This window comes from Mustela putorius, unplaced genomic scaffold (assembly GCF_011764305.1).
Source record: "Mustela putorius furo isolate JIRA1106 unplaced genomic scaffold, ASM1176430v1.1 tig00000095_pilon_pilon_pilon, whole genome shotgun sequence".
Classification (NCBI taxonomy): Eukaryota; Metazoa; Chordata; class Mammalia; order Carnivora; family Mustelidae; genus Mustela; species Mustela putorius.
This window is the reverse complement of record NW_025421280.1, coordinates 34,108,773-34,128,856: the sequence shown is the minus strand read 5'-3', so window position 1 is coordinate 34,128,856 and position 20,084 is coordinate 34,108,773. Positions and strand designations below refer to the sequence as shown.

The following is a 20,084-nucleotide window of genomic DNA, read 5'->3' as shown; positions in this document are numbered from 1 at the left end:
GGGCATCCAGGCGTGTGTGTGTGTGTGTGTGCGCGCGCACATCTCCACCAGCACCTAAGCATGCCTGTGGCCATGGGACTCTCGTTATCCCTAGGTGTGTGTCCTGTGTGACACTAGGGAGTCTCCGCGACCGCCTCCATGCACGGACCTCCTCCTTTGTCTAGCTGTGCAGCCGCCAAACCCAATCAGTAGACGTGCCCCCGAGTGCACTCAGCCTAAGCGTGGCTCATGGTTAAGTAGCTGCGGCTTCCCTCACCTGCTCCACACCCCCACCCCCCCACCTGCCTCCTGCCTGGAGGTGGGGTCGTAAATCCCAGGCCTTCTGGATGGTGACAGGGGTGCAGTCTTCCCACCTGTCCCCTTGGTCTGGCATTCCCCAGCCCAAAATGCCCCGGGGGTGGGGACCATTTCCAAAGTTCTGCCAAGGGCACCAGCTCAGGCCTCTGCGGCCACGCATGGTTCCTAAGATGGGTCACCTCAACTTGGGGTAACCCAGGCACTGCCACGGGATGGGCTATGACACTTCCCACTGTAGTCGGGCACACGTCCACAAGGGAGCCCATCAGGGCCAGCGGCCGGCAGCCAAAGGTGCACAGGGATCCTGGCCTGGGTCGGGGATGGACAGTTACTCTTCCCGCCCATCCCTGGTTGGAAGAAAAGCCACAAACATAAAAGCCTAAGGGGCACAGGGCCTGCCTGTGTGTGAGAGAGTGAGAGGGCTGTTCTGATGCCAAGTGCTTGGCATCTGCTGGGGGACCGGCGTGCAGAGGTGACACGGACACCCACAGCCAGCCCTGGGTTCTGTGCGAGTCTCCAAGGCTGGGAGTGTTTTGAAAGGACAGAGACAGTGGAACTCAGCAGCCCTTGGTCCCCAGCCCTACTTTGGGAGTAGGAGAGACCAGTGAACTACTCTCCATCCGCACCGGGCTCATTTGGGGGATTTGCCTGCAAATAAACACGTAGGAGGGCTGGACTGCAGAGGTCCTAGGTGGCCTCCAACTCTCTGCCTTTTTTTTTTTCTTAAAGCAGGTACAAAGTGCCTCAATGGGCTTATCTGGGAATCAGTTCTTTTTCAATGTCAAACTTGTTAATTTAAATGGAAATTAATTGCTTTTCTTGAAGATTTCTTTAAAAATTGGTTTTAAATGAGTGCATTAGGCAGTCACATTTATTATTCATTGGTTTCATTTGCAGTATGGCCCCATGTCCCGAGTTCCCGGAGATGCCAGCACGGAGCTGAGATGATTTAATCAGAGAAGCCATTAATTAGAGATGGGGGGGGGATGGTAGCTCCTAGAAGAGCTGGTTTGGCTTCCTCCGTGGTCTCAGTGGGGTGGGATCTAGGCCCCTGGGGCTCTTAACATAATATTCTTCTCCAGACTGAGCAGGGGCCATGTGGTGGGGCGAGCGGCGGCGGGGGGTGGGGGGCTGGCGGTCAGCACTACCACTCTTGACCCCAGAGGGGACGCTCCCCACTCTGGCAGTCTCACCTTGGCCACCAGGGTCTGGCTAAAATAAGGCCATTTGTTCTACCCCTTCTGTGCCCCCCCGACTCCCCACCGCAGTCACATCACCAAGGCTTCTCCAACCTCCTCCCTGCTCCCTCACACTCCTTCCTGCCTCCTGCCTCCTGTACTTCCTAGCTTGGCCGCTCCTTCCCCTCCAGGAGCTCTGGTCTTCATGGTACAGCCCATCTCGGCCCAAGCCCCTTTCAGCAAATGGGCTCCAGGCGTGGGGTGAGTGTGGGTTCCGCCGAAGGCCCCCAGAGCCTCCTTCCGGCTGTTTCTACCTTTTTTGTAGTGAACTGAGAGCAGGCGACTCATTTAAAATGATTTTGAAATTACAAAGCAAAAAGAGAAAAGGAAAAATCTACTGCCCTACTCTCTCACACCCAAATTCTTAAAAAGCAGTCAAACTGTTTAAACAAAAAATTTAAAAACTCGCCAGATGTTTCAGGGACGCACCAGTGTGATCAATGAGTGAAAAACCAGTGATGGAGACTATTCATTCGAGGCCTGTTTTCCTCGTTGTGATAGAATCCTCGGTTGTTTGGATCAAATTGCTGCCAGACAAACTGTTTTCGGACAAAACAACTTTGGCTTGGGTCTCCTCACCTGTCTTCCCCAAGGGCTCGCCCTGCCATGCCCCCGGCGTGGCCCCCAGGCTGGGCTTGTCAGCCTGGGACCCAGGGGACCCAGCTGGGATGGGTCTCCAGGCTCCCACTTAGCCTCCACCTTGCCTCCTCTGCCCCACTGGGACACACAGAGCAACCAAAGCATCAAATGTCAAAGGTCCCGTTTATTCCAGCAACCTGGAAAGAAAGTGTAAATTAAAAAAGAAACATTCATGCACTCAAATCCTTGAAGGGGAGGAGGGGACTCAGAGGGAGGGCCTGGGGGGGGGGGGCGGCATTGGGGGGGGGTAGGGAAGAGAGGGAGCCGGAGCCGCAGACAGGGAAAGAACTGGAGAGTCAGATCCATGAAAAGAAAGAGACAAGGGACATCAATAAAAAGGCGGAAAGAGTGAAGTATCAAAATCAGAGACCAACAAAGGAGAAAAGACACAGAGAGAAGCACTAGTAGAAATACGGGGGCAGAGAATGAAAGCCTGGCGAAAAGGGAGGGAGAGGGGAAAAATGGAGGGGAGAGGGGGTTGAGAGAGGGCCCGACAGAGACAGAAAGCTGGAGGGACCCCCAGCGCCCCGGCGCGGGCAGCCAGAGCTCCCGCAGCCGCTAGGGGTCCCCCGCGGTGCTGATGACGTGGAAGAGGGTGACGTTGTAGAGCACCTGGTGGCCGTTGTTCCAGGTGTAAAGGGCCCGCTCCCGGGGGTTGTAATCCAGCATGGAGATGTGGGAGTACTGGTTGTGGAAGGGCACGTCCGTGTACTCGTAACTGGACGTGTTGGTGAAATAGGCGAAGTAGACCTTGGCCCCGGCCAGGTGGGAGTTGGTCACGTAGAGCACGCCGCAGATCATGAAGGCCTCCCCGGCGCTGCGCTTCGGGTAGCCGGTGTCCCAGGAGCGCACGACCTCGAGGGTGTGCGGGTCCAGCCGGCTGACCACGATGTTGCCCGCGTTCTGGTTGGTGGTGTACACGGCCCAGAGCCCGCTCTCGTCCACCATGAAGTCCATGTCCGAGAAGCCGCCCCAGGAGTAGGGGAAGGTGTTGTTGTAGCCGGCCCCGGGCAGGCTCCGCTGCACCAGCACCGAGCGCGAGCGAAAATGGTACTTCACCACCACGTTACTCTGGTACTTGTTGTAGAAGAGGGAGCCGTTGTACACCACGTGGCCGGTGCCCGCCCACGGCTGCGGCAGCAGGTGCTGGATAAAGTTCTGGCCTTTGATGAAGTCCCCCAGGGTGCGGAACTCCAGGACCCGCCGGCCCTTGTAATAACCATCCATGTACCAGACCTACAAGAGAGCCGCTCGTCGCTGCCCCGCCGCCCCGGAACCCAGCCGCCCAAAGGCCCCAGCAACCACATGGGCATCACCCGAGGTCATCAGGGAGCCACAGTCACTAAGTGGTCAGGAGTCAGTCGTGGGATGCCCAGTGGCTATTCCTGACCGGTCATAGTCCCAGGAATGACATCATTTGATCGGGAAACACCACTGGTCTGAAAACAGACACTTGTTACCCAAGGATCAGAGGAAGTCGCGGTCCATGGTGACTCGCGGGGCCCAGGAATTCACCACTCATTGGAGATGGGATGGTTAGTGGCCACTGGACAGGCCTGGGCTGACAGGGTCACTTGAATTCAGCCCTGTAGCCACAGGATGAATGACCTCGCCTGCCAGCAGCGGCTCCTCTCCCATCGCCACCTATGGTCGCCATGTCAGTTAGCAGGCGTGAGTGCCCCCCTGAGCACTGATGATCGGGCCAAGCATTTTAAAAAACTTTCATGCCAACGCAATCATGACCATTTTGAAGGTACAGAGATTGAGGCTCAAAGACACTAAGGAACCTACCCAAGGTTCTCTAGCTAAGAATTAGGGGGCAGCAGGATGCAAATCCAAGTCTGATTCCCAAACCCAAGCTCTTCACCACTTGGGTGAACCACCATAATCCCGGGGAGTCCAGTGATCCTAGTGAGACACTGGCTATTGACGACCTCTAGTCTGTGACACTCAGTGACGGCCTGGTGACCGGTGTCAGTCACTAGGATAGTCACTGGACAGTTAGTGGGTGGTTCCTGTGGGTCAGAGGTGATGGGCATTCGTGACCATAGAGACCACTGGAAGTCTGAAGGTCAACAGACTTGGTTATTCTCGGGGCTGGGAGGTCCTCCATCACCTGGTGGTTGCTAGACAGTAGAGGGCAGGGCCAAGGGCCCTGGAGATCCTAGGACACTTCAGGCTACAAGAGAGGCACTGGTGTGGAATTACTGGGCACCTGTGGGCAGCCACAGGTTGTCTCCCCCAGGGTCTGACCCTCAGAGTGGGCACAGTCACTCACCCGGCTATCCGCACTAGGGGCCATTGTGTCGGTCATCCAGGAGCCGAAGCGGGACCCCATGGCCCGAATGGTGATGGGGTTACTGACCCCAGTCAGCTTCCCACAACCTGGGAGGCAGGAACAGGGTAGATAAGGGTAAAGGACGGAAGGAGCCCAAGTGGAACAGGGCAAGGATCACGTGGTATGATCCAACTGGGAAGAGCTGGGACCAGGGTAAGGGGGGATCCAGAAACCTGATCCCAAGATGGAGTTAGGTTGCAGGTAAAGGGACTGGGAGTCAAGGGTCAGGGCCATTTCCAGTTTGGGAGTCTATTTTAGGCATTGGATAGAGAAGTCAAAGGTCAAAGCTGATAAGTTAGAGATCAAAACTATGTCCGGCTTTTGGGCCCCCAGGGGGTATTAGGGATGAGCATGGAGGTCAGGGGTCAAAGTCAAGGGTCAAGGCATACCCAGCTTCTGGGCGCAGGCATGGAGCCGCGCCTCCAGGGCCATCACCCGCTGCTGCAGGTCCTCGTAGCCGTAGGCGCCCATCTCCTCCTGGATGGCCGCAAGGCTGCTGGAGAGATTCCTCACCTCCTCCCGCAGGCGCACGATGGTGCGCGTGTCCGCCTTGTACTGCTCCAGGACTGAGCTCAAGGGCAACAGCTCCGACATCCTGTCCTTCAGCTCCTGCCCACCAAGAGGGAACCCTCACTGATCATAACCCCTGACCTTTGACCCAGCCTTTGACCTATAACTTCACCCACCTATCTCTGATGCACACCTGGCCCTTGACACTTGGTCCACAGTAGACCCTGGAGCCCAGCATACCCTTGGTCCTTCCCGGACATGTCCCCACTCTCAGAACTAACGGACGCCGATCCCAATTCTTCCCGTGGCCTCTGACCCGACCCAGAAGGACCCACCTGGAAGCTCTTGGTTGAGAGGGACCCGTCGGCTGCCCGGAGTCGTGCGTCCAGGCTTCTCATGAGGGTCTCCATGCTGCGCACGTACTGGAGGTCGCGGTACGTCCGCAACTCAAGGACCTCCATGGACTGGGAGACGTTCTGGACCTAGGAGCTTAGGAACGTTAGGGAGAGCCAGGCTCCTGCCCTTCCCGAGCCCTGAGATGCCACAGATGCCTGGTGGAGCTGGACGGAGGCCAATGGCCCCCAGTCAGTTCTTCACACAGCCGCCAGAGGGAGCTGTTTAAAAGGAAGACCCTGGGGGCCAGTCCTGCCTCCTCACCATGTTCATCCACTGGCGACCACCAGCCCCTTTCCTCTCATGGACTCTAAGCTCCTTCCCTCCTCAGAGCCTTCCCACCTGTCGATTCCTCTACCCCGAGCGCTGCTTCCCCTCTTCTTGCCACGCTGGCTCGCTCATCCTTCCCACCTCATCTCCAGCGTCACCTGCTCAGAGTGGCCTTCCCCGACCCCCTGCTTCCAGCAGCCCCCCATCCTTTCTCCCATCCTTTCTCCCTGGTTATCTTCTCCCCAGCTACACCTACCACCTGGAACATTCTTACTCATCTGCCTCCTTCCGGTGAGATCCTCACGAGCAGACCCAGTGTCTAGCTTGTCCCCAGCGAAATCCCCAGTGCCCAGCATTGGCCTAAATTAGATGCTCAGTAAGTGCTTTTCAGCTATGAATGAACTGAATTCCCTTGCCCTGTGTGCTTCTTGGGTTGGAGGGTGAGACGCCTCCTCAAGGAACACAAGACATTTTCCTCAGCAGGTGAGTCTGGGGAGCTGAAGAGCTGAGCAGGGCGTGTGTGGTGAGGCCCGAGATCACACATGGGAGACTCGGATGCGGTCTGTCCCGTCCCCACACAACCCTCAGCTTCTCCAAAGAAGCCCCGAACAGATATTGACTAAAATATCCACGTGAAGGGGAGCCGGGTGATCCACCAGCTCTGAACAATCTGTATGGCTAGATCTAGCCCCCAGCTGGCCTGGATGGGAGCCGAAGGCAGGGTGGGAATTGGGAGATTTTCACGGTCTTCTGGGGAACCCGGAAAGTTCTTACCTTCTCCATCAGCTGCCGCAGCTCCCGGCTCCGACCATCGCGGGAGCAGGTGCTCTGTGCGGGGATCACAGCCGTGCAGATGCATTTCCCGTCGGGGGCCTGAGCTGAGGTGTACAGCTGCCAGCCTTCCTCTGGACTTTGGAAGAGGGTCTGTAGGGAAGTCAGGGGTCAGAGAGCAGGAACCCAATGGGGGAGTCACCCTGCCCGTGCTGGAGGAGAAAGAGGACCCAGGGAAATGACAGATGCCCTGGAATGTGCTGGACTATGTGCCGAATACCTGATGCGTGTGATCCCAATCCCTCCTCAAGGAAACCCATTTTACAGATGATGAGACTGAGGTACAGGCTGTTAAGGAACACGGCGAGGAACTGAGGGTTTCGAGCCCTTCCGCAAGACAGGAATTCATTCTCTCCCGCATGCTCACATCCACACAGCACTGCCTCCATAACTGTAAATAGGGCACAGACCCACTGGTATTGATCCCCAAACCTGGAACTCCGTCTCGGCTTTCCCAGAGCACTGTGAAACATGGATTCTGCAGACAACTCAGGGGCTGCTAAGTGCAACCCTACTGTTATTATCTCCCACCCCACCCCTGCTCCAGAGAAGCCCAGGTAAGATGATGGCCAAAGAGTGACAGAATCCTTATAGGGACTTCTAGGCCCTTGAAAAGAAAGCATCACGGCAGACTCCTACATTCAACTTCAGGTCAGTTTATAGGTTTAGAGGTTAGATAATTCAGGGATCAATCATGGCTGTTGCCCAAGCCACACTCCTTGGAACACTGGCCATCTTTCCAGGCATGCGCAGTGAGCAAATAAACCCGGCATTGCTGGGTAAAACAAGTTCCTTTGATGCAGGACTTATCAGAGACCTTGAAGGCTAATGTGCATCAGGGAACTCCAAAATTTTCTACACCTACTAGAAAATACAAGTGCCCATTCTATGCCTGGCATAGGGTCTGGGATAGGGCTAGGAAGAGAGGAATGAAGACAATGTCTGGCCGCTGCCTGTGGATGGAGGAGGCAGACATCAAACAAGTAACCCCCCCAATACTTCCAGAACTACTCACGGCAGTGAATGCTGCAAAGAAAGTGCAAGGAGTAACATGGAGTCTTCCTCAGGCTGGGGATTTCAGAGGAGGGACCCCAGAGGAGGGACATTTGAGTTGAACTTGAGGGATGAGTGAGCCAGGAGAAGGGAATAGGGGAAGGGACACTTTTGATAGCACAAATTCAAATCAATATCTGGAGGGATTTAAGAAATATTGCTCAAAAAGCACTAATTAGGGTTGCCTGGGTGGCTCAGTGGGTTAAAGCCTCTGCCTTCAGCTCAGGTCACGATCTCAAGGTCCTGGGATAGGGCCCCGCATAGGGCTCTCTGCTTCCCCCTCTCTCTCTGACTGCCTCTCTGCCTACCTGTGATCTCTCTCTCTGTCAAATAAATAAATCTTTAAAAAAAAAAAAAAAGAAAGAAAGAAAGAAAGAAACATTGTTCAAAAAGCACTGAGTAGGGATGCCTGGGTGGCTCAGTGGGTTAAGCCTCTGCCTTTGGCTCAGGTCATGATCACAGGGTCCTGGGATCGAGCTCCACATCAGGCTCTCTGCTCAGCGGGGAGGCTGCTTCCTTCTCTCTCTTTTCCTGCCTCTGTCTACTTGTGATCTCTCTCTCTCTCTCTGTCAAATTAAAAAAAAAAAAAAAAAAAAAGCACTGAGTAATCACTGGATGGAACATGGTGGGCCCCCAGAGCCGGCCCCCTTGAACTTCCCCAGAACATTCTGGACTTAGTCATAAGTCTCAATCTTTTTGTTTTTATCAGGGCATAATGGTCTCCTTTGTTCAGGAAATATTTGGTAAGTTCCTACTGTGTGTCAGGCTCTATTGTGGACACTGAAAACACAGCAGTAAACAAAATGGGCAAACACAAAAGCTCTTCTAGAAGCTTACGTTAGACAAAGACAGAAATAGACAAGTAAATGAGTGATGAGTGCCACAGAGAAAAGTAATATAGGGAAGTAATGATGGGGGGGTGGTGCTGTGGTTGGGGGTTGCAATTTTAAGGTGGCCTGGGAGGGCCTCCAAGAAAGTGTCATTTGAGTCAAGGTGAGGGATGAGCCATGCAGATACCTGGGCATGTTCCAGGCAGAGATAAAAGCAGGTGCAAAGGCCCTGAGGCAGTACCATGCCTGGTATGTTAAGGAAACCTGGGAAAGGCTGGCATGGCTGGAGGAGGGAGAAAGGTAGTGGGGCAGAGGGAGGGAACAGGACAGCTTGTGAGGGACCTGTGGGCTATTGGAAGAACTTCACAGTTTTTCCTGAGGGAGGTGGGAACCACAGATGCTTTCCAACAAGGAGGGAGGTCACCAGATTCAGGTGCTCACCGGCGCCCCCTGGAGGCTATGGGGGGGGACAGGCTGGGGAGCAAGAACAAGACCAGGGCCAATGAGACCACATAGGTCCAGGTGAACAGGATGGGTAGTGGCTGTAGAGGTGGGCAACGGAAAATTCTGGTCCTAACCAGGATGTGTTCCTACATACCTGGAAGAAATTTTGATAAAACCCAAGTGTTTTACAGAGAAACAAAGCCCCACAATAATTGTTCATTTGGACAGCTGTTAACTGATTGCCCCACAGAAGATGTTCCCATGAGCTGTAGCAGAGATAAGCCAGGCTGTGAGTTATGAGCAATGCTGGAGATACCAGCTATTAGCGCACCTTTTTTTTTCCTCTTCCACTCAATAAAGTCTTTTTTTAAAGCTGATTGTAATGTGAGCAACTGATGTAATTGTACAGATGAGCTTGACTTCTCCACTAATTTATAAGGGAAACAAACCATTCATAAACGCCATCTGAAATTATTGTAATTAGTCATTCTTTGTGCCTTGGGTTCACCCTTTTGAAGTTGGGGAGATCCCCCTTTTTACCAGTCCACGTCTCCTCCATGGAGCAATGAAGTCACCCACCTTCCCAGCCTTTCTCGCACACAGGGATGATACAGGTAGAGCCAACACTCATGGCTCCCCAGGCCTTCAGTGCAGCAGGCCCCCCGCCCACCCCCCAGCAGTCCCCAACAGTGCCACATAGGAGTTAGTGATAGATGTCAGCTGCCCTCTCACCTCTCCGGTAGGAAGGCTCTGATGGGCCTGCTGCAGACAATTCTCCAGGGGATCCCACTGGGAGCTGTGCTCCAGGTGCCCATGGTGGTGCCCTCCTCCTTAGCTCGCTCTGCATGGGGGTCCTTCACTTCCCCGATCGGTTCCTGGTGGTATCACCTCCTAGGTGGGTACTTGCACTCAACCCCCTCCACTAGCTCTGCTTCTGAGGGAGTCTCACCTAAGACAAGAAGGGGGGACCCAAGAACGCCTTCCGCCTCAATTCCAGCAGAATGTGAGACTAGCTTTGTCTCTTTTCATCACAAATCCGGTTCTTTAAAACAAAACAAAACAAAGAAGTTGGTGCCTAAGCACCCCCATCCGTGTTCCCTTGGCTCTGATCTCCAAGCAATTTGGACAGAACCCCCTCCCCCCACCCAAGATTCTCATTTGTGCAGAGACAATGCAGCCCGGTTCAACATAATTAACATCTCCTTTCTACAATTCCTAGTGTGTCCTTTGAAGCAAACAAGCCATTTTCTCTCAACATACGAAATATTGAATTGTAAAAGAGAACCAAGATTTAAGTGGCAAGGAGAGAAGGCCTCCACGGCTTTCCTAAAATAATTGTCTGCGTTGGACGCACCTCGCTGAAGTGTTCTCTGCAGCAGTGTAATTAAATGCCTGGGGCTTGGCTGCCAAATCTGAGCACAGCAGAGATCCCCGAGTTTCGCCTGGCAGGTTCAAGTTCAAATACACAATCAAGTTCACGTCCCCGGGAACCACTGGAAATGTCCTGAAAGGCTCCCTCTTGAAAAGTGCAAATGCCAGCTCTCTAACTGGGTTTAGCTTGGAACCTCGGTCATGAACTCTTGGAGGTAACAGTCCTAGGGACAGAGAATGGCCCATCTTAAGAAAAATGCTTTTAACAGCAGGTGCAAGAACCCAGGAACTGTCCAGGTACAGAAACCTGCGATCAGGTGGCCTGTCTCACCTCAGAAGTGGCAAATGTACTGGCGAAGCCAGCTGCTCTCTTGGCTGAGCTGCTGGTTCTGAGTTTGATATTCCTGCTAATGGGCTCTAAGCGGGTAAGCTCTGAGCTCAAGTAGCTGTTTCTCAAATTGTCTTTTCTGGCTGGGATTTCTTTCAAATACTTTTGCTGAGGATGATGCCCCAATTAAGCAGCAGTCCTCGTAACAGGTCCAGGACTGACACACAGGAAAAATTGTTCTCACTGTCACACCTGGAATCATCATCTCAGCCTCCAGCATTGCCACCTCCCTCTTGGTTCCAACACAGTCCCTGGTTCCTCCAGGGGCGGGGGGTAGAGGACAGCTATAGAACCTCAGGGAAGCCACCCGTGGAGAACTGGCCATCCGGGGTTAGCCAGCAGGAAGAGAGCGAGCGGCTGCCTCTTAATAAGACAAGGATATTATTGCATTTGAGGCCGGGTAATTTAATCAGGAGGCAGAAGTGGCTTGGAGCTTATGTATTTATTTGTACCCTGCCCTGTTCCAGAGGACTCCAAGTGGTTTACAAGGATATGTAAACTACCACACGATAGCTTCAATTAGATAGCTGAGAAGGAATTCGATGTTTCTGGACGGCAGTCTGCCAATCCCGAGCCAAAGCCTCAAGGTTCCTGCATTTGCATTTAACCCAGCCAATCCCAGAGGAAGAATTTAGCCCAGGGGAATAGAGTGGACCAGCATGCAAGTGTTACAAGGATGCTCATTTAAAGCACTGTTTCAAATTGGACCACTGGAATTACCCCCCTGCAGTGTTGGAGGGTAGGGGGCTTTTGCACATGCACAGCAGGGAATACTATGCAGCCATGAAAAGGGGAGTTTAGTGGCGATTTTTATTGTCATCTTCAGATTGGTCTTATCTTCTAAATTTCTTGATCCTTTAAAATTTTTTTTTTTTTTTTTTTGCAAGGGAGACAAGGAAGGAAGGGAAAAGTGGGGACATTGAGCCAGAAATTAGGCTAAGAACAACTCATCCCTTTAAAACCCGAACAACCAGCATATGGTCAGGCCATAAATTTGGCTCCAAGTTCCTTAGCAGCCAACTCAAAAAGGAAAAGCTGGTCATTTATGCGGCTCCCAGTGTCCCGAAACAAAACGCGCCAGATGCTCAGGGGCTGGCTTCCCTATTTTCGGTACCGAGAACAGGCAAGGATCTCTCCCACGATCCTCCCAAAAAGGAGTCCCTGTGATGTCACCAGCATCTCTCCCGGCAACACTCTTATCCCGGGTGGTGGGGGGAGGGGCAAAACAGGTGACGGGGATGAAGAGGCACAATATTCCAGTTATAAAATAAATAAGTCACAGGGATGAAAAGCACAGCATAGGGAACATAGTTGATCTATTGTAACAACGTCATATGGAGACAGATGGTGACTATACTTCTCATCGTGAGCCCTGCATGAAGTATACAATTATCAAATCACTATGTTGTACACCTGAAACTAATATCACATTATATATTTTTTCAATTAAACAAATGTATGCCACGGGATACCTGGGAGGCTCAGTCGGTGAAGTGTCTGCCTTCGGCTCAGTTCATGGTCCCAGGGTGCTGGGTTCGAGCCCTGTGGCAGGCTCTGTGCTCGGCAGGGAGCCTGCTTCTCCCTCTCCCTCTGCCCCTCCCCACTGCTCGTGCTCATGTGTGTGCAAGCCCTCTCTCTCTCTCTCTCTCAAATAAATAAATAAAATCTTTGGGGGGGGGTGCTTCTGACAGAAACAACTCATTTCCTTTAGATGTTTCTCACTCCTACTCAGATGGTAGAGCAGAGTCTGGGGGTCGGGCTGTCTGGGTTTAGGTCCTGGCTTGGCTACTGGCTCGTCCTCTTTCTGGAGCAAGTTACTTCATCTCTGATGAGAGTCCCGTGGAGCTGTGGCTGAGGCCATGGGATGAGGAACAGCCGCAAAAAGCCAATGTTGGAGAGGAGTTAGCCCCGTGGAAGATGGGAGATGCTTCCTCTGTCTTCAGCCCCATGTGGCTCAGTTGGCTCCCTGTCCTGGAGGGGAGTCCTGTCTCATCTTGGCCAGCTGGCAATCAACAAGTCTACACTGCTGGTCCTTGTCTCTGGTCCATCCTTGGGTCTTCCTGAAACACCTGCTTTTCCCACCTCTAGGTCCTTGCCCTGGCTGCAGCCTCTGCCATGAAGACTCTTGTCCCATCTCATGGCTGGGCTAACCCTTCCATTCCTGGGGGCTCTTGCATAAATATCTCTTCCAAAACCAGCCATAAGTAGGTAATTGGCAGGCATTGTCATTCGGGCCTTTGACAGGGGAAGAAACTGGGGCAGAGGGTTCAGACCTCCAGTCTACACCTCCATGCCTTCCCTTCCCAGCACTGCTTCAAGGCCTGATCACAGTGGCCATTAGGACCTCACGGGGTGGCCACTGGCTCCGCCTGCCTGCCTCTGCCCCTATCTGCTTGGCTCACCGACCACATTCCTTGGGGCCTAGCATGCTGAATGTTTGTTGAATGAATGACTGGACCGTGGGTGGCTGGGGGGGACAGAGAGCAAAGCCCTTGACAGAGCCACCATGCGTTTCCCGTTCCACCACCGAAATAGCTTCTGTCTGTCCTCAGGAAGAATCAGAGATTGTGTGGTATCAGGCTGGGGACAGGCACCCGGCAGGCTCAGAAGTGGTCACAGCTTCTCCCTGACTGCAGGGACAGCAGAAGGGCCGTGATGAATACTCAGGGACATGTCTGCCACATCTGAGCCATGACAGGGGCCGTGTCCCTTCGGAGGGCTTGAGATAACACCAGTCTGCTCCTGTCAGACCTCGAGATATTGGGCAAATGCCCCCCTGAGTGATAAGCTTGACAGGTTTTAAAGACAGTTATCCGCTCACCCGTGCCTCCAGAGCCTAAGCCCCTGGGGCTCTTCCTGAGACAGCCTGTGGCTGGGGGCGACTGTGAGCCCATCATTCATTCATTCATTCATTCCCTCCTTCCCATCTTGCCCCAAGTGGCTATTCAGGCCAGTAGTGCAGCACAACCTTCTACTGTCTGAAGCCACCCACGCCTTGGGGACAGAAGACCCCGAACGCTTGAGCCCCAGGCAAAGCCAGGACTAATGTTCCAGGATGTCTTAGTCTCTGCCATCACAGTGCCAATGGGGACCAGTAATCAATGACTCCGACTCTCTTGGGAAATGCAGGAAGAGACCCAGGTCGTTCAGTCCGACTGACCTCTGCCACTCAAGTCCAAGGACAGTGTGGGGAAGGCTTGCCTTGTACAGGTATTTACACACTCAGTCCACTCCATCAGAGTGTGGCCTACACGGCATTAGAACCACCATGAATTCCTGCAGACAGCCCTAAAAGTAGGGTGTATGGGCAGGGGTTTGCATGAAGGCCATGGATTCTCATACCAGGGTCACGTCAGTCATCACTCAAGCTTGCATTGAGGAACTGCAAGTCCCCACCATCCCCACCCATAACACTGGAGGACACCCCATTTGAGAACTTTTGGGGCGGGAACAAACCTTCTCCTGAGCCTGCTGATTCTCCCAGGCCTCCTTTCTTGTTCTCTATGACTCCTGAGCTCTTTATCACCCCAGGGCCTTTGAACTTGCTGCTCACCACACAGTTGTCCAGGTGAACCATAATGCGGGCCTCCCCAGGGTAGATGCAATTGGGACAGGGAGGCCCGAGCTCAGGATCTGCTGAGGGGCCAGACCCGGGTGGAAGGAAAGAGGAGGAAGATGAACGATAGGGTGGGTGGACGGGGGTGTCATTTACTGAGATGGAGAAGGCTGGAGGAGGGGCCTGTGGCAGACCAAGGGGCAGGTGGGGAGATGGAAATCCAGAGTCCAGCCTGACACGTGCATCTGGGGGCTGCCTGCAGAGAGATGGGATTTAAAGTCACAGAACGGATGAAGGAAAGGAGCAGACACCAAGCACCCCCACCAAGGCCTCATATTTTATTTAACACCCATAGAGCTTGCCCTTTGCTATGGACTGAAAGTCTCTGTCTCCCCAAAATCCGTCTGTTGAAACCCCACCCCCAACGTGATGGCATTTGAAGGTGAGTCCTCTGGGAGCAAGAGCAAGCAGAGAGCTCCCTCTCTCCTCCTCCTCCCGAGGACACAGCGAGAGGGCGTGGTTTGCGAGCCCGGAATCTGGAATCCAGTTCTCTTCAGACACTGAATCCGCCCGCACACACCTCGATAGACCCTGTAGCCTCCAGGACTGTGAGAAACCGCGGTTGGCTGCTCAAGCCCCTCCATCTGTACCCGTGTGTTCTAGAGCCCACACAGACTAAGGCATTAAGCTGCTTTACATGCCAAGCCCTCACAGCCTCCCCTGGCGCAGCGAGGTGGGTACCAACACTAGCTCCGTTTTACAGAGGGGGAAACTGAGGCACAGAGAGGCACGTCCGTTGTCCCAACCCACGCTGTGGATAAGTATCCAAGCCAGGATTTGGACCTGACCTGTCAGACTCTTAAATCCTTGAATCCTCAAATCCAGAGTCTCAAATCTTAGCCACGATGCTCAGGGGAAAAGAGTCTCTCCCTCCGCGGAAGCTTGGCCTCAAGACTTGCAGCTCTGATCCACTCTTCCCCGAAAAGCCCGAGCTGGCTTTTGACATGTCACTTCCACATTGAACCTTTTGTGGCTCTAGGTGCCCTCTGCCTAAAGCCAGTCATTAGTCCTACCCTGAGGAGCCCAGCTAAATTCTGAGCCTCCCCACTTGCCTGTCTCTGCCCCACAGTTATTTTAGTTTCCTTTTCCTGCCCCTGGACGTTCCTCTGTACTCTGTTCTTTGCTTAGGACACTCCCCCCCCACCTTCACATGGGGAAAACCTGCTAAGGCCTTCAGAGAGTGGGGTGTTCTGGTTTCAATGCTTTAAATGGCATTTTAAAAAAAAAGATTTTATTTATTTATTTGGCAGAGAGAGAGGAACACATGCAGGGGGAGCTGGAGAGGGAGAAGCAAGCTTCCCGTTGAGTAGAGAGCCCAACACAGGGCTCGATCCCAGGACCCTGGGACCATGACCTGATCTAAAGGCAGATGTTTAATGACTGAGCCACCCAGGCACCCTTTTAAATGGCATTTTTAGTATTGCCCACACAAGACATACACACACAGAGTCCTGTGACCATGAGACAAGCCCGTTCTATGCACAGAAGTCCCTCAGCATCATTAAAGTGGTAGTAGTAATAATAATAACTAATAATAGCATCATCATCATTATCAGTAAAGCTGACATCAATGGCATACATCCTGTGAGCCAGACCCTATTCTGGGTGTTTTTGCAGCTAATTTTTCACCAATCCTCCTAAGAACCTTGTGCAGTCGAACCAAAATAAATGTTCAAGTCCTGGATATGCGGCTACCCCTTGTGAGTTCCGAAGCTGATCGCTTAGCCTCTGTCATTTGTAAAAAGGAGATCAAGACTGTCCTCTGCTCCCCAAATGTGCACACACACTTAGGTGTAAGCTGCTGGACAGCTCCCCCTTGCTCTGTATGGTTGGGAACTACATTTCCCACAGTGCCTTGCTCTCTGGCTTCCAGGAAGGTCCAGCCAATGGAAGGCATTCGAGGAAGACCTGAGAGTGGCAGGGGTATTTCCCTCCTTGCTGTGTCTTGTGTTCTGGCCTATCTACATCCCCTCTGTGGCTTCAGCTTTCACTAATAGTTCCACTCCTGGGCTCTGTACCACCTTTTCTATCTGACCCCAGATACAGGGGTCAGGCTCTCTGCTGTTGCTAATCTCTGGGTTTCATCTCCAATCCTTGTTTAGTTTTATATCTCTTCCATCATCTTTGTATCCAGTTCTCCAAATTAAAATCCCTACAGTTCCTCAAAGAGATGTTTCTTTAGTCAGACCCTGAAGGAAACAGTAGCTGCTCAATAAATGCATGCGCACAGACAGGGAGCTCTAGAGTTTGAACAGCACAGGCTGGTTTCAGTCCAAATTCCAATCTGTTCCTTCCTGTGCGACTTGTGGCAAGTAGCTTAACCCCTCTGTGCCTTTTTTTTATTTAATATTTTTTAAAGATTTTATTTATTTATTTGACAGACAGAGAACACAAGTAGGCAGAGAGGCAGGCAGAGAGAGAGGAAGGGAAGCAGGCTCCCTGCTGAGCAGAGAGCCCAACGAGGGGCTCGATCCCAGGACCCTGGGATCATGACCTGAGCTGAAGGCAGAGACTTTAACCCAGTGAGCCACCCAGGCACCCCATCTCTGTGCCTTTCTTAACCTTTCTGCTTTCTCATCTAGAAGCTGTGGTTGTAACAGCCAGACTTCACTCAGTTGTCCTCAGGTTGAGGAGTTAGAACATGTCAGGAGTCAACTGTAGCGCCCAGCACACTGCATGCTCAATCAGGAGGACCTTTTCTAGCAACCTGGAACCACCGATGTTCTAGAATAGTTCCATGTCCCCTGCTGACTTTTTCTAAATCATTTATTTATTCTGGAATAACTTTAGACTTACAGAAAAGTTGTGAAGATCGGATGGAGAGCTCCCATATGCCCTCCACCCAATTTCCCCTGTTGATAACATCTTACATGCCCTGGTACCCTTGTCACAACTAAGAAAGCAACACTGGTGCACCACTATGACGAAATTTCAGATTTTATGGGATTTCCCCAGGTTTTCCACCAATGTCCTTTTCCTGGTCCAGAGTCCCATCCAGAATCCCACGTTGCGTTTAGTCCCCACATCTCCTTCATCTTCCTCTCACATCTGTGATCGTTTCTTGGTCTTTCCTTTCTCAGGACCTTGGCAGTTTTTAGGACTAGTGGTCAAGGACTTTGCACATGCCCCACTGGCTTTGAAGGGCAGGAACCAGGTCTTAATTTCTCCCCGCAGTTCCCTGGCACACCGCCCGATGCCTAGCACACAGTGGCTGCTTCACAGACACTTCCTCCTAAGTGAATGAATACATGAATGGCAATCATTTATTTCTTTATTCTCCCACACCCCGTGTTCTGTAGGCATCCCTGCCAGAGGCTAGATCTAGAAAAGTTCACAGTGAAATAAAAGCTCTTCTCTTTTCAGAAGGGTTCCTTTTTGATCCTTTCTTTGTAGACATCAAGGATTCATTTCTTTAATATTTAGGGGTTTTTGTACCAAAGAGAAGCAGCTACATTTGCATCAGACGTCTCATTTTTCAAGGCAAGGGAGAGAGATCTTTCCTGCAAGATGGGTTTCTTCCTTCCCCAAGCTGTCACTTGATTTCTCTGCCTCTCCCTCCCCAGCCTTTGGGCCGCTGGCAGGGGCAGAGTGGGGGTTTGGGGCTCTGGAATCATCCATACTTTGATGTCCTCTCTGTCACAGCCCAAGGAAGCTTAATTAGAACTCCACAAAGTTGCCGAGACCAAACCAGCCTCAGGAACTGGTGCAGGAGCCTGGCTGGTGACGGAGATGAATTAGAAGCTTTATTTCCCATCCCTCTGAATGGCTCAATATTTGCCACGGGGACTTGGAGACCTGCCTTTGGGTACACAGAGTGTGCCCTCTTTCTAACATTAGCAGGTCAGAAATGGGAACTCCCTTTAGCCATGCAAGCCTGCAGGTCTGGCTGCTTTTTATTTCTCAGCCCTGGCAGGGGATGCTGAATGCAGGGACATGAGAAAAATGCCCCTGTCGAGGTCAATCCCCACCCCCCCCCCCACAGTCCCCACTGTTGGAAGACACTGGCCCGGGTTTAATCTCTAGCCTGAAGTTTGTCAGAAGTAAAAATGAGCCTGGGTGAGCTTTTCCGACACTTCCCTCGACTTACAGGAATTCAATTTCTAGACTGGGCATAAATTTGCAGCCATCAGCGCCCGCGGTGGGGGCTGGGGCTGGGCATATTGGCCGGGGATGGATTTCTGAAATCAATCCGTCGGCATGTGGAAAAGGTCGTCATGGGGGAAATTTATCTTCCGTGGCTGGCTGAGGCATTTCACGCCGATAGCCAGGGACGCCCCTGCACAAAATGGAGGTGTTTGCTGCGAGGTTCCCAGATGGGGGCTGGAGGGAGGAAACCTTGAAGGCTGGAGAGTGTGGTCAGGAGGTGACAGGAGACCAACCTGCTGGCTAATAACTCACAGGGACAGCCAGCAGCCAGCACTGCCTGAAAAGCTACTTCCACTGGCTCCGTGTATGACCCTGGGGGGCGGCGAGTTAATGTGGGGTCCAAACCTTTTGTCATTTGGCTGCATCTTTGACAAACATCCTGGGGTTTTGAGGAAGTGAGCCATAAATGGCGTTCAGTTCCTCCAGCTCCGGGGAGGTCACAGAGCTTGGTCATTGAGGGCTCCAACTCTGGAGCCAGACACCTGAGTTCAAATTCCAGCTCTGCTGTATGACCTTGGGCAAGCAACAGGCAGCCCAAGCCTCCGTTTCCCCAACTGTAATGTGGGGCTAAGAATAGGAGTGATGTTATTGAGATTGTTGTTAATGGATTCAGATGGCTTAACACAGGCAATGTCATACACAAGGGAGTGTGATAAAATTGATTATGGAATAAAAATAAGCAGATAGGTGCTGACAGAGAACACAAAAAGGCAGCCAAGTATCTGGGGGACCTTTAAATCTGCATTTAAATCCTGGCTCTGTGTTACCTTGGACAAGGTACTTATCCTCTCTGAGTCTCAGTTTGCCTGTCTCTCCAAAGTGGGGGGGGGGGTGATGACAATGTTGGTGTTTTGAGGGTTAAGGGAGCTAATGTATTTGAAAGACAAGGGAAGGGGTGAATATAAAACAGTACGACAAGTGCTGTACTGGGGGCCGCATGGGGTGCTGTAAGCAGAGGCTGGCTACGGACCCTGGTTGTAAGGATTCAGGGACAGCCTTCTGGAAGAAGCTAGAACCAAACAGACTGGATGAATGGGTGAGTGAGAGGGTTCTAGGCAGAAGGAGCTGTGTGGGCAAAGACCTGGGTCGGGGGGAGAAATGGGCATCCTACAAATATTTACTGAGCACCTGCTATGTGCTGGGCACACTTTAGGCACTGGAGACACGGCAGCAAACGAGACAAAGATCTCAGCCCTCATGTCAGTTCCACTCTGGTAAGAGGAGACGCAGCACATGCAAAAGCTGTGCAATGGAGTGCCAAACCTCAAATCGGGAGGCAGGAGGTGAGCTGGGTGTTCTGCCGGTCTGTCCAGATCCCCTCGCCCCACTCCTGCAACCTCTCTGTGCTCTGGGAGGCTGATCCCTGCAGCCCTTGCCTCCCAGAAACCCCTGCCCTCCACTGGAAGCTGGTCAATGATGGCAGCCATCAGAGACAGGGGAGCAGAGGAGAGAGAGTTTGGGGGTGGGGGGAGACACAGTTCAACCCATAACCACATATGAGTAGGGGAAGATCTGGTCAGGAACATCGTGGAGGATGGACTGGCCCAAGCAAGACAGAGACACAGAGAAATCCACCAGGTGAGCACATTGGAGGGCTGACTTGGCCCATCCTTGTAAGTTTTCCAGAGCTCTCAAAGAAATGAATCTCAAAGACAGAAAACGGTCCAGCCACGAGACACTTCCTCCTTTCAGAGGGGAGGGGGCAGTGACAGCCACCAGG

The 20,084-nt window shown here is 52.5% G+C and overlaps 1 protein-coding gene across 2 annotated transcripts in view; it reads right to left on the bottom strand.

Annotated features, from left to right (window-relative positions):
- Window positions 1–2,278: 2,278 nt before the first annotated feature.
- Window positions 2,279–20,084, bottom strand: part of OLFM2 (olfactomedin 2) — a 59,979-nt gene continuing 42,173 nt past the window's right edge. For both annotated transcript variants that reach the window (XM_045084338.1, XM_045084331.1), the window contains exons 2-6: window positions 6,460–6,609; window positions 5,358–5,504; window positions 4,902–5,121; window positions 4,453–4,559; window positions 2,279–3,410 (exon numbers count right to left, since the gene is read on the bottom strand). In XM_045084338.1, coding sequence (XP_044940273.1) covers window positions 2,733–3,410; window positions 4,453–4,559; window positions 4,902–5,121; window positions 5,358–5,504; window positions 6,460–6,609 — 1,302 coding nt within the window. In that variant the 3' untranslated portion in view covers window positions 2,279–2,732. The remainder of the gene's footprint in view (window positions 3,411–4,452; window positions 4,560–4,901; window positions 5,122–5,357; window positions 5,505–6,459; window positions 6,610–20,084) is intronic.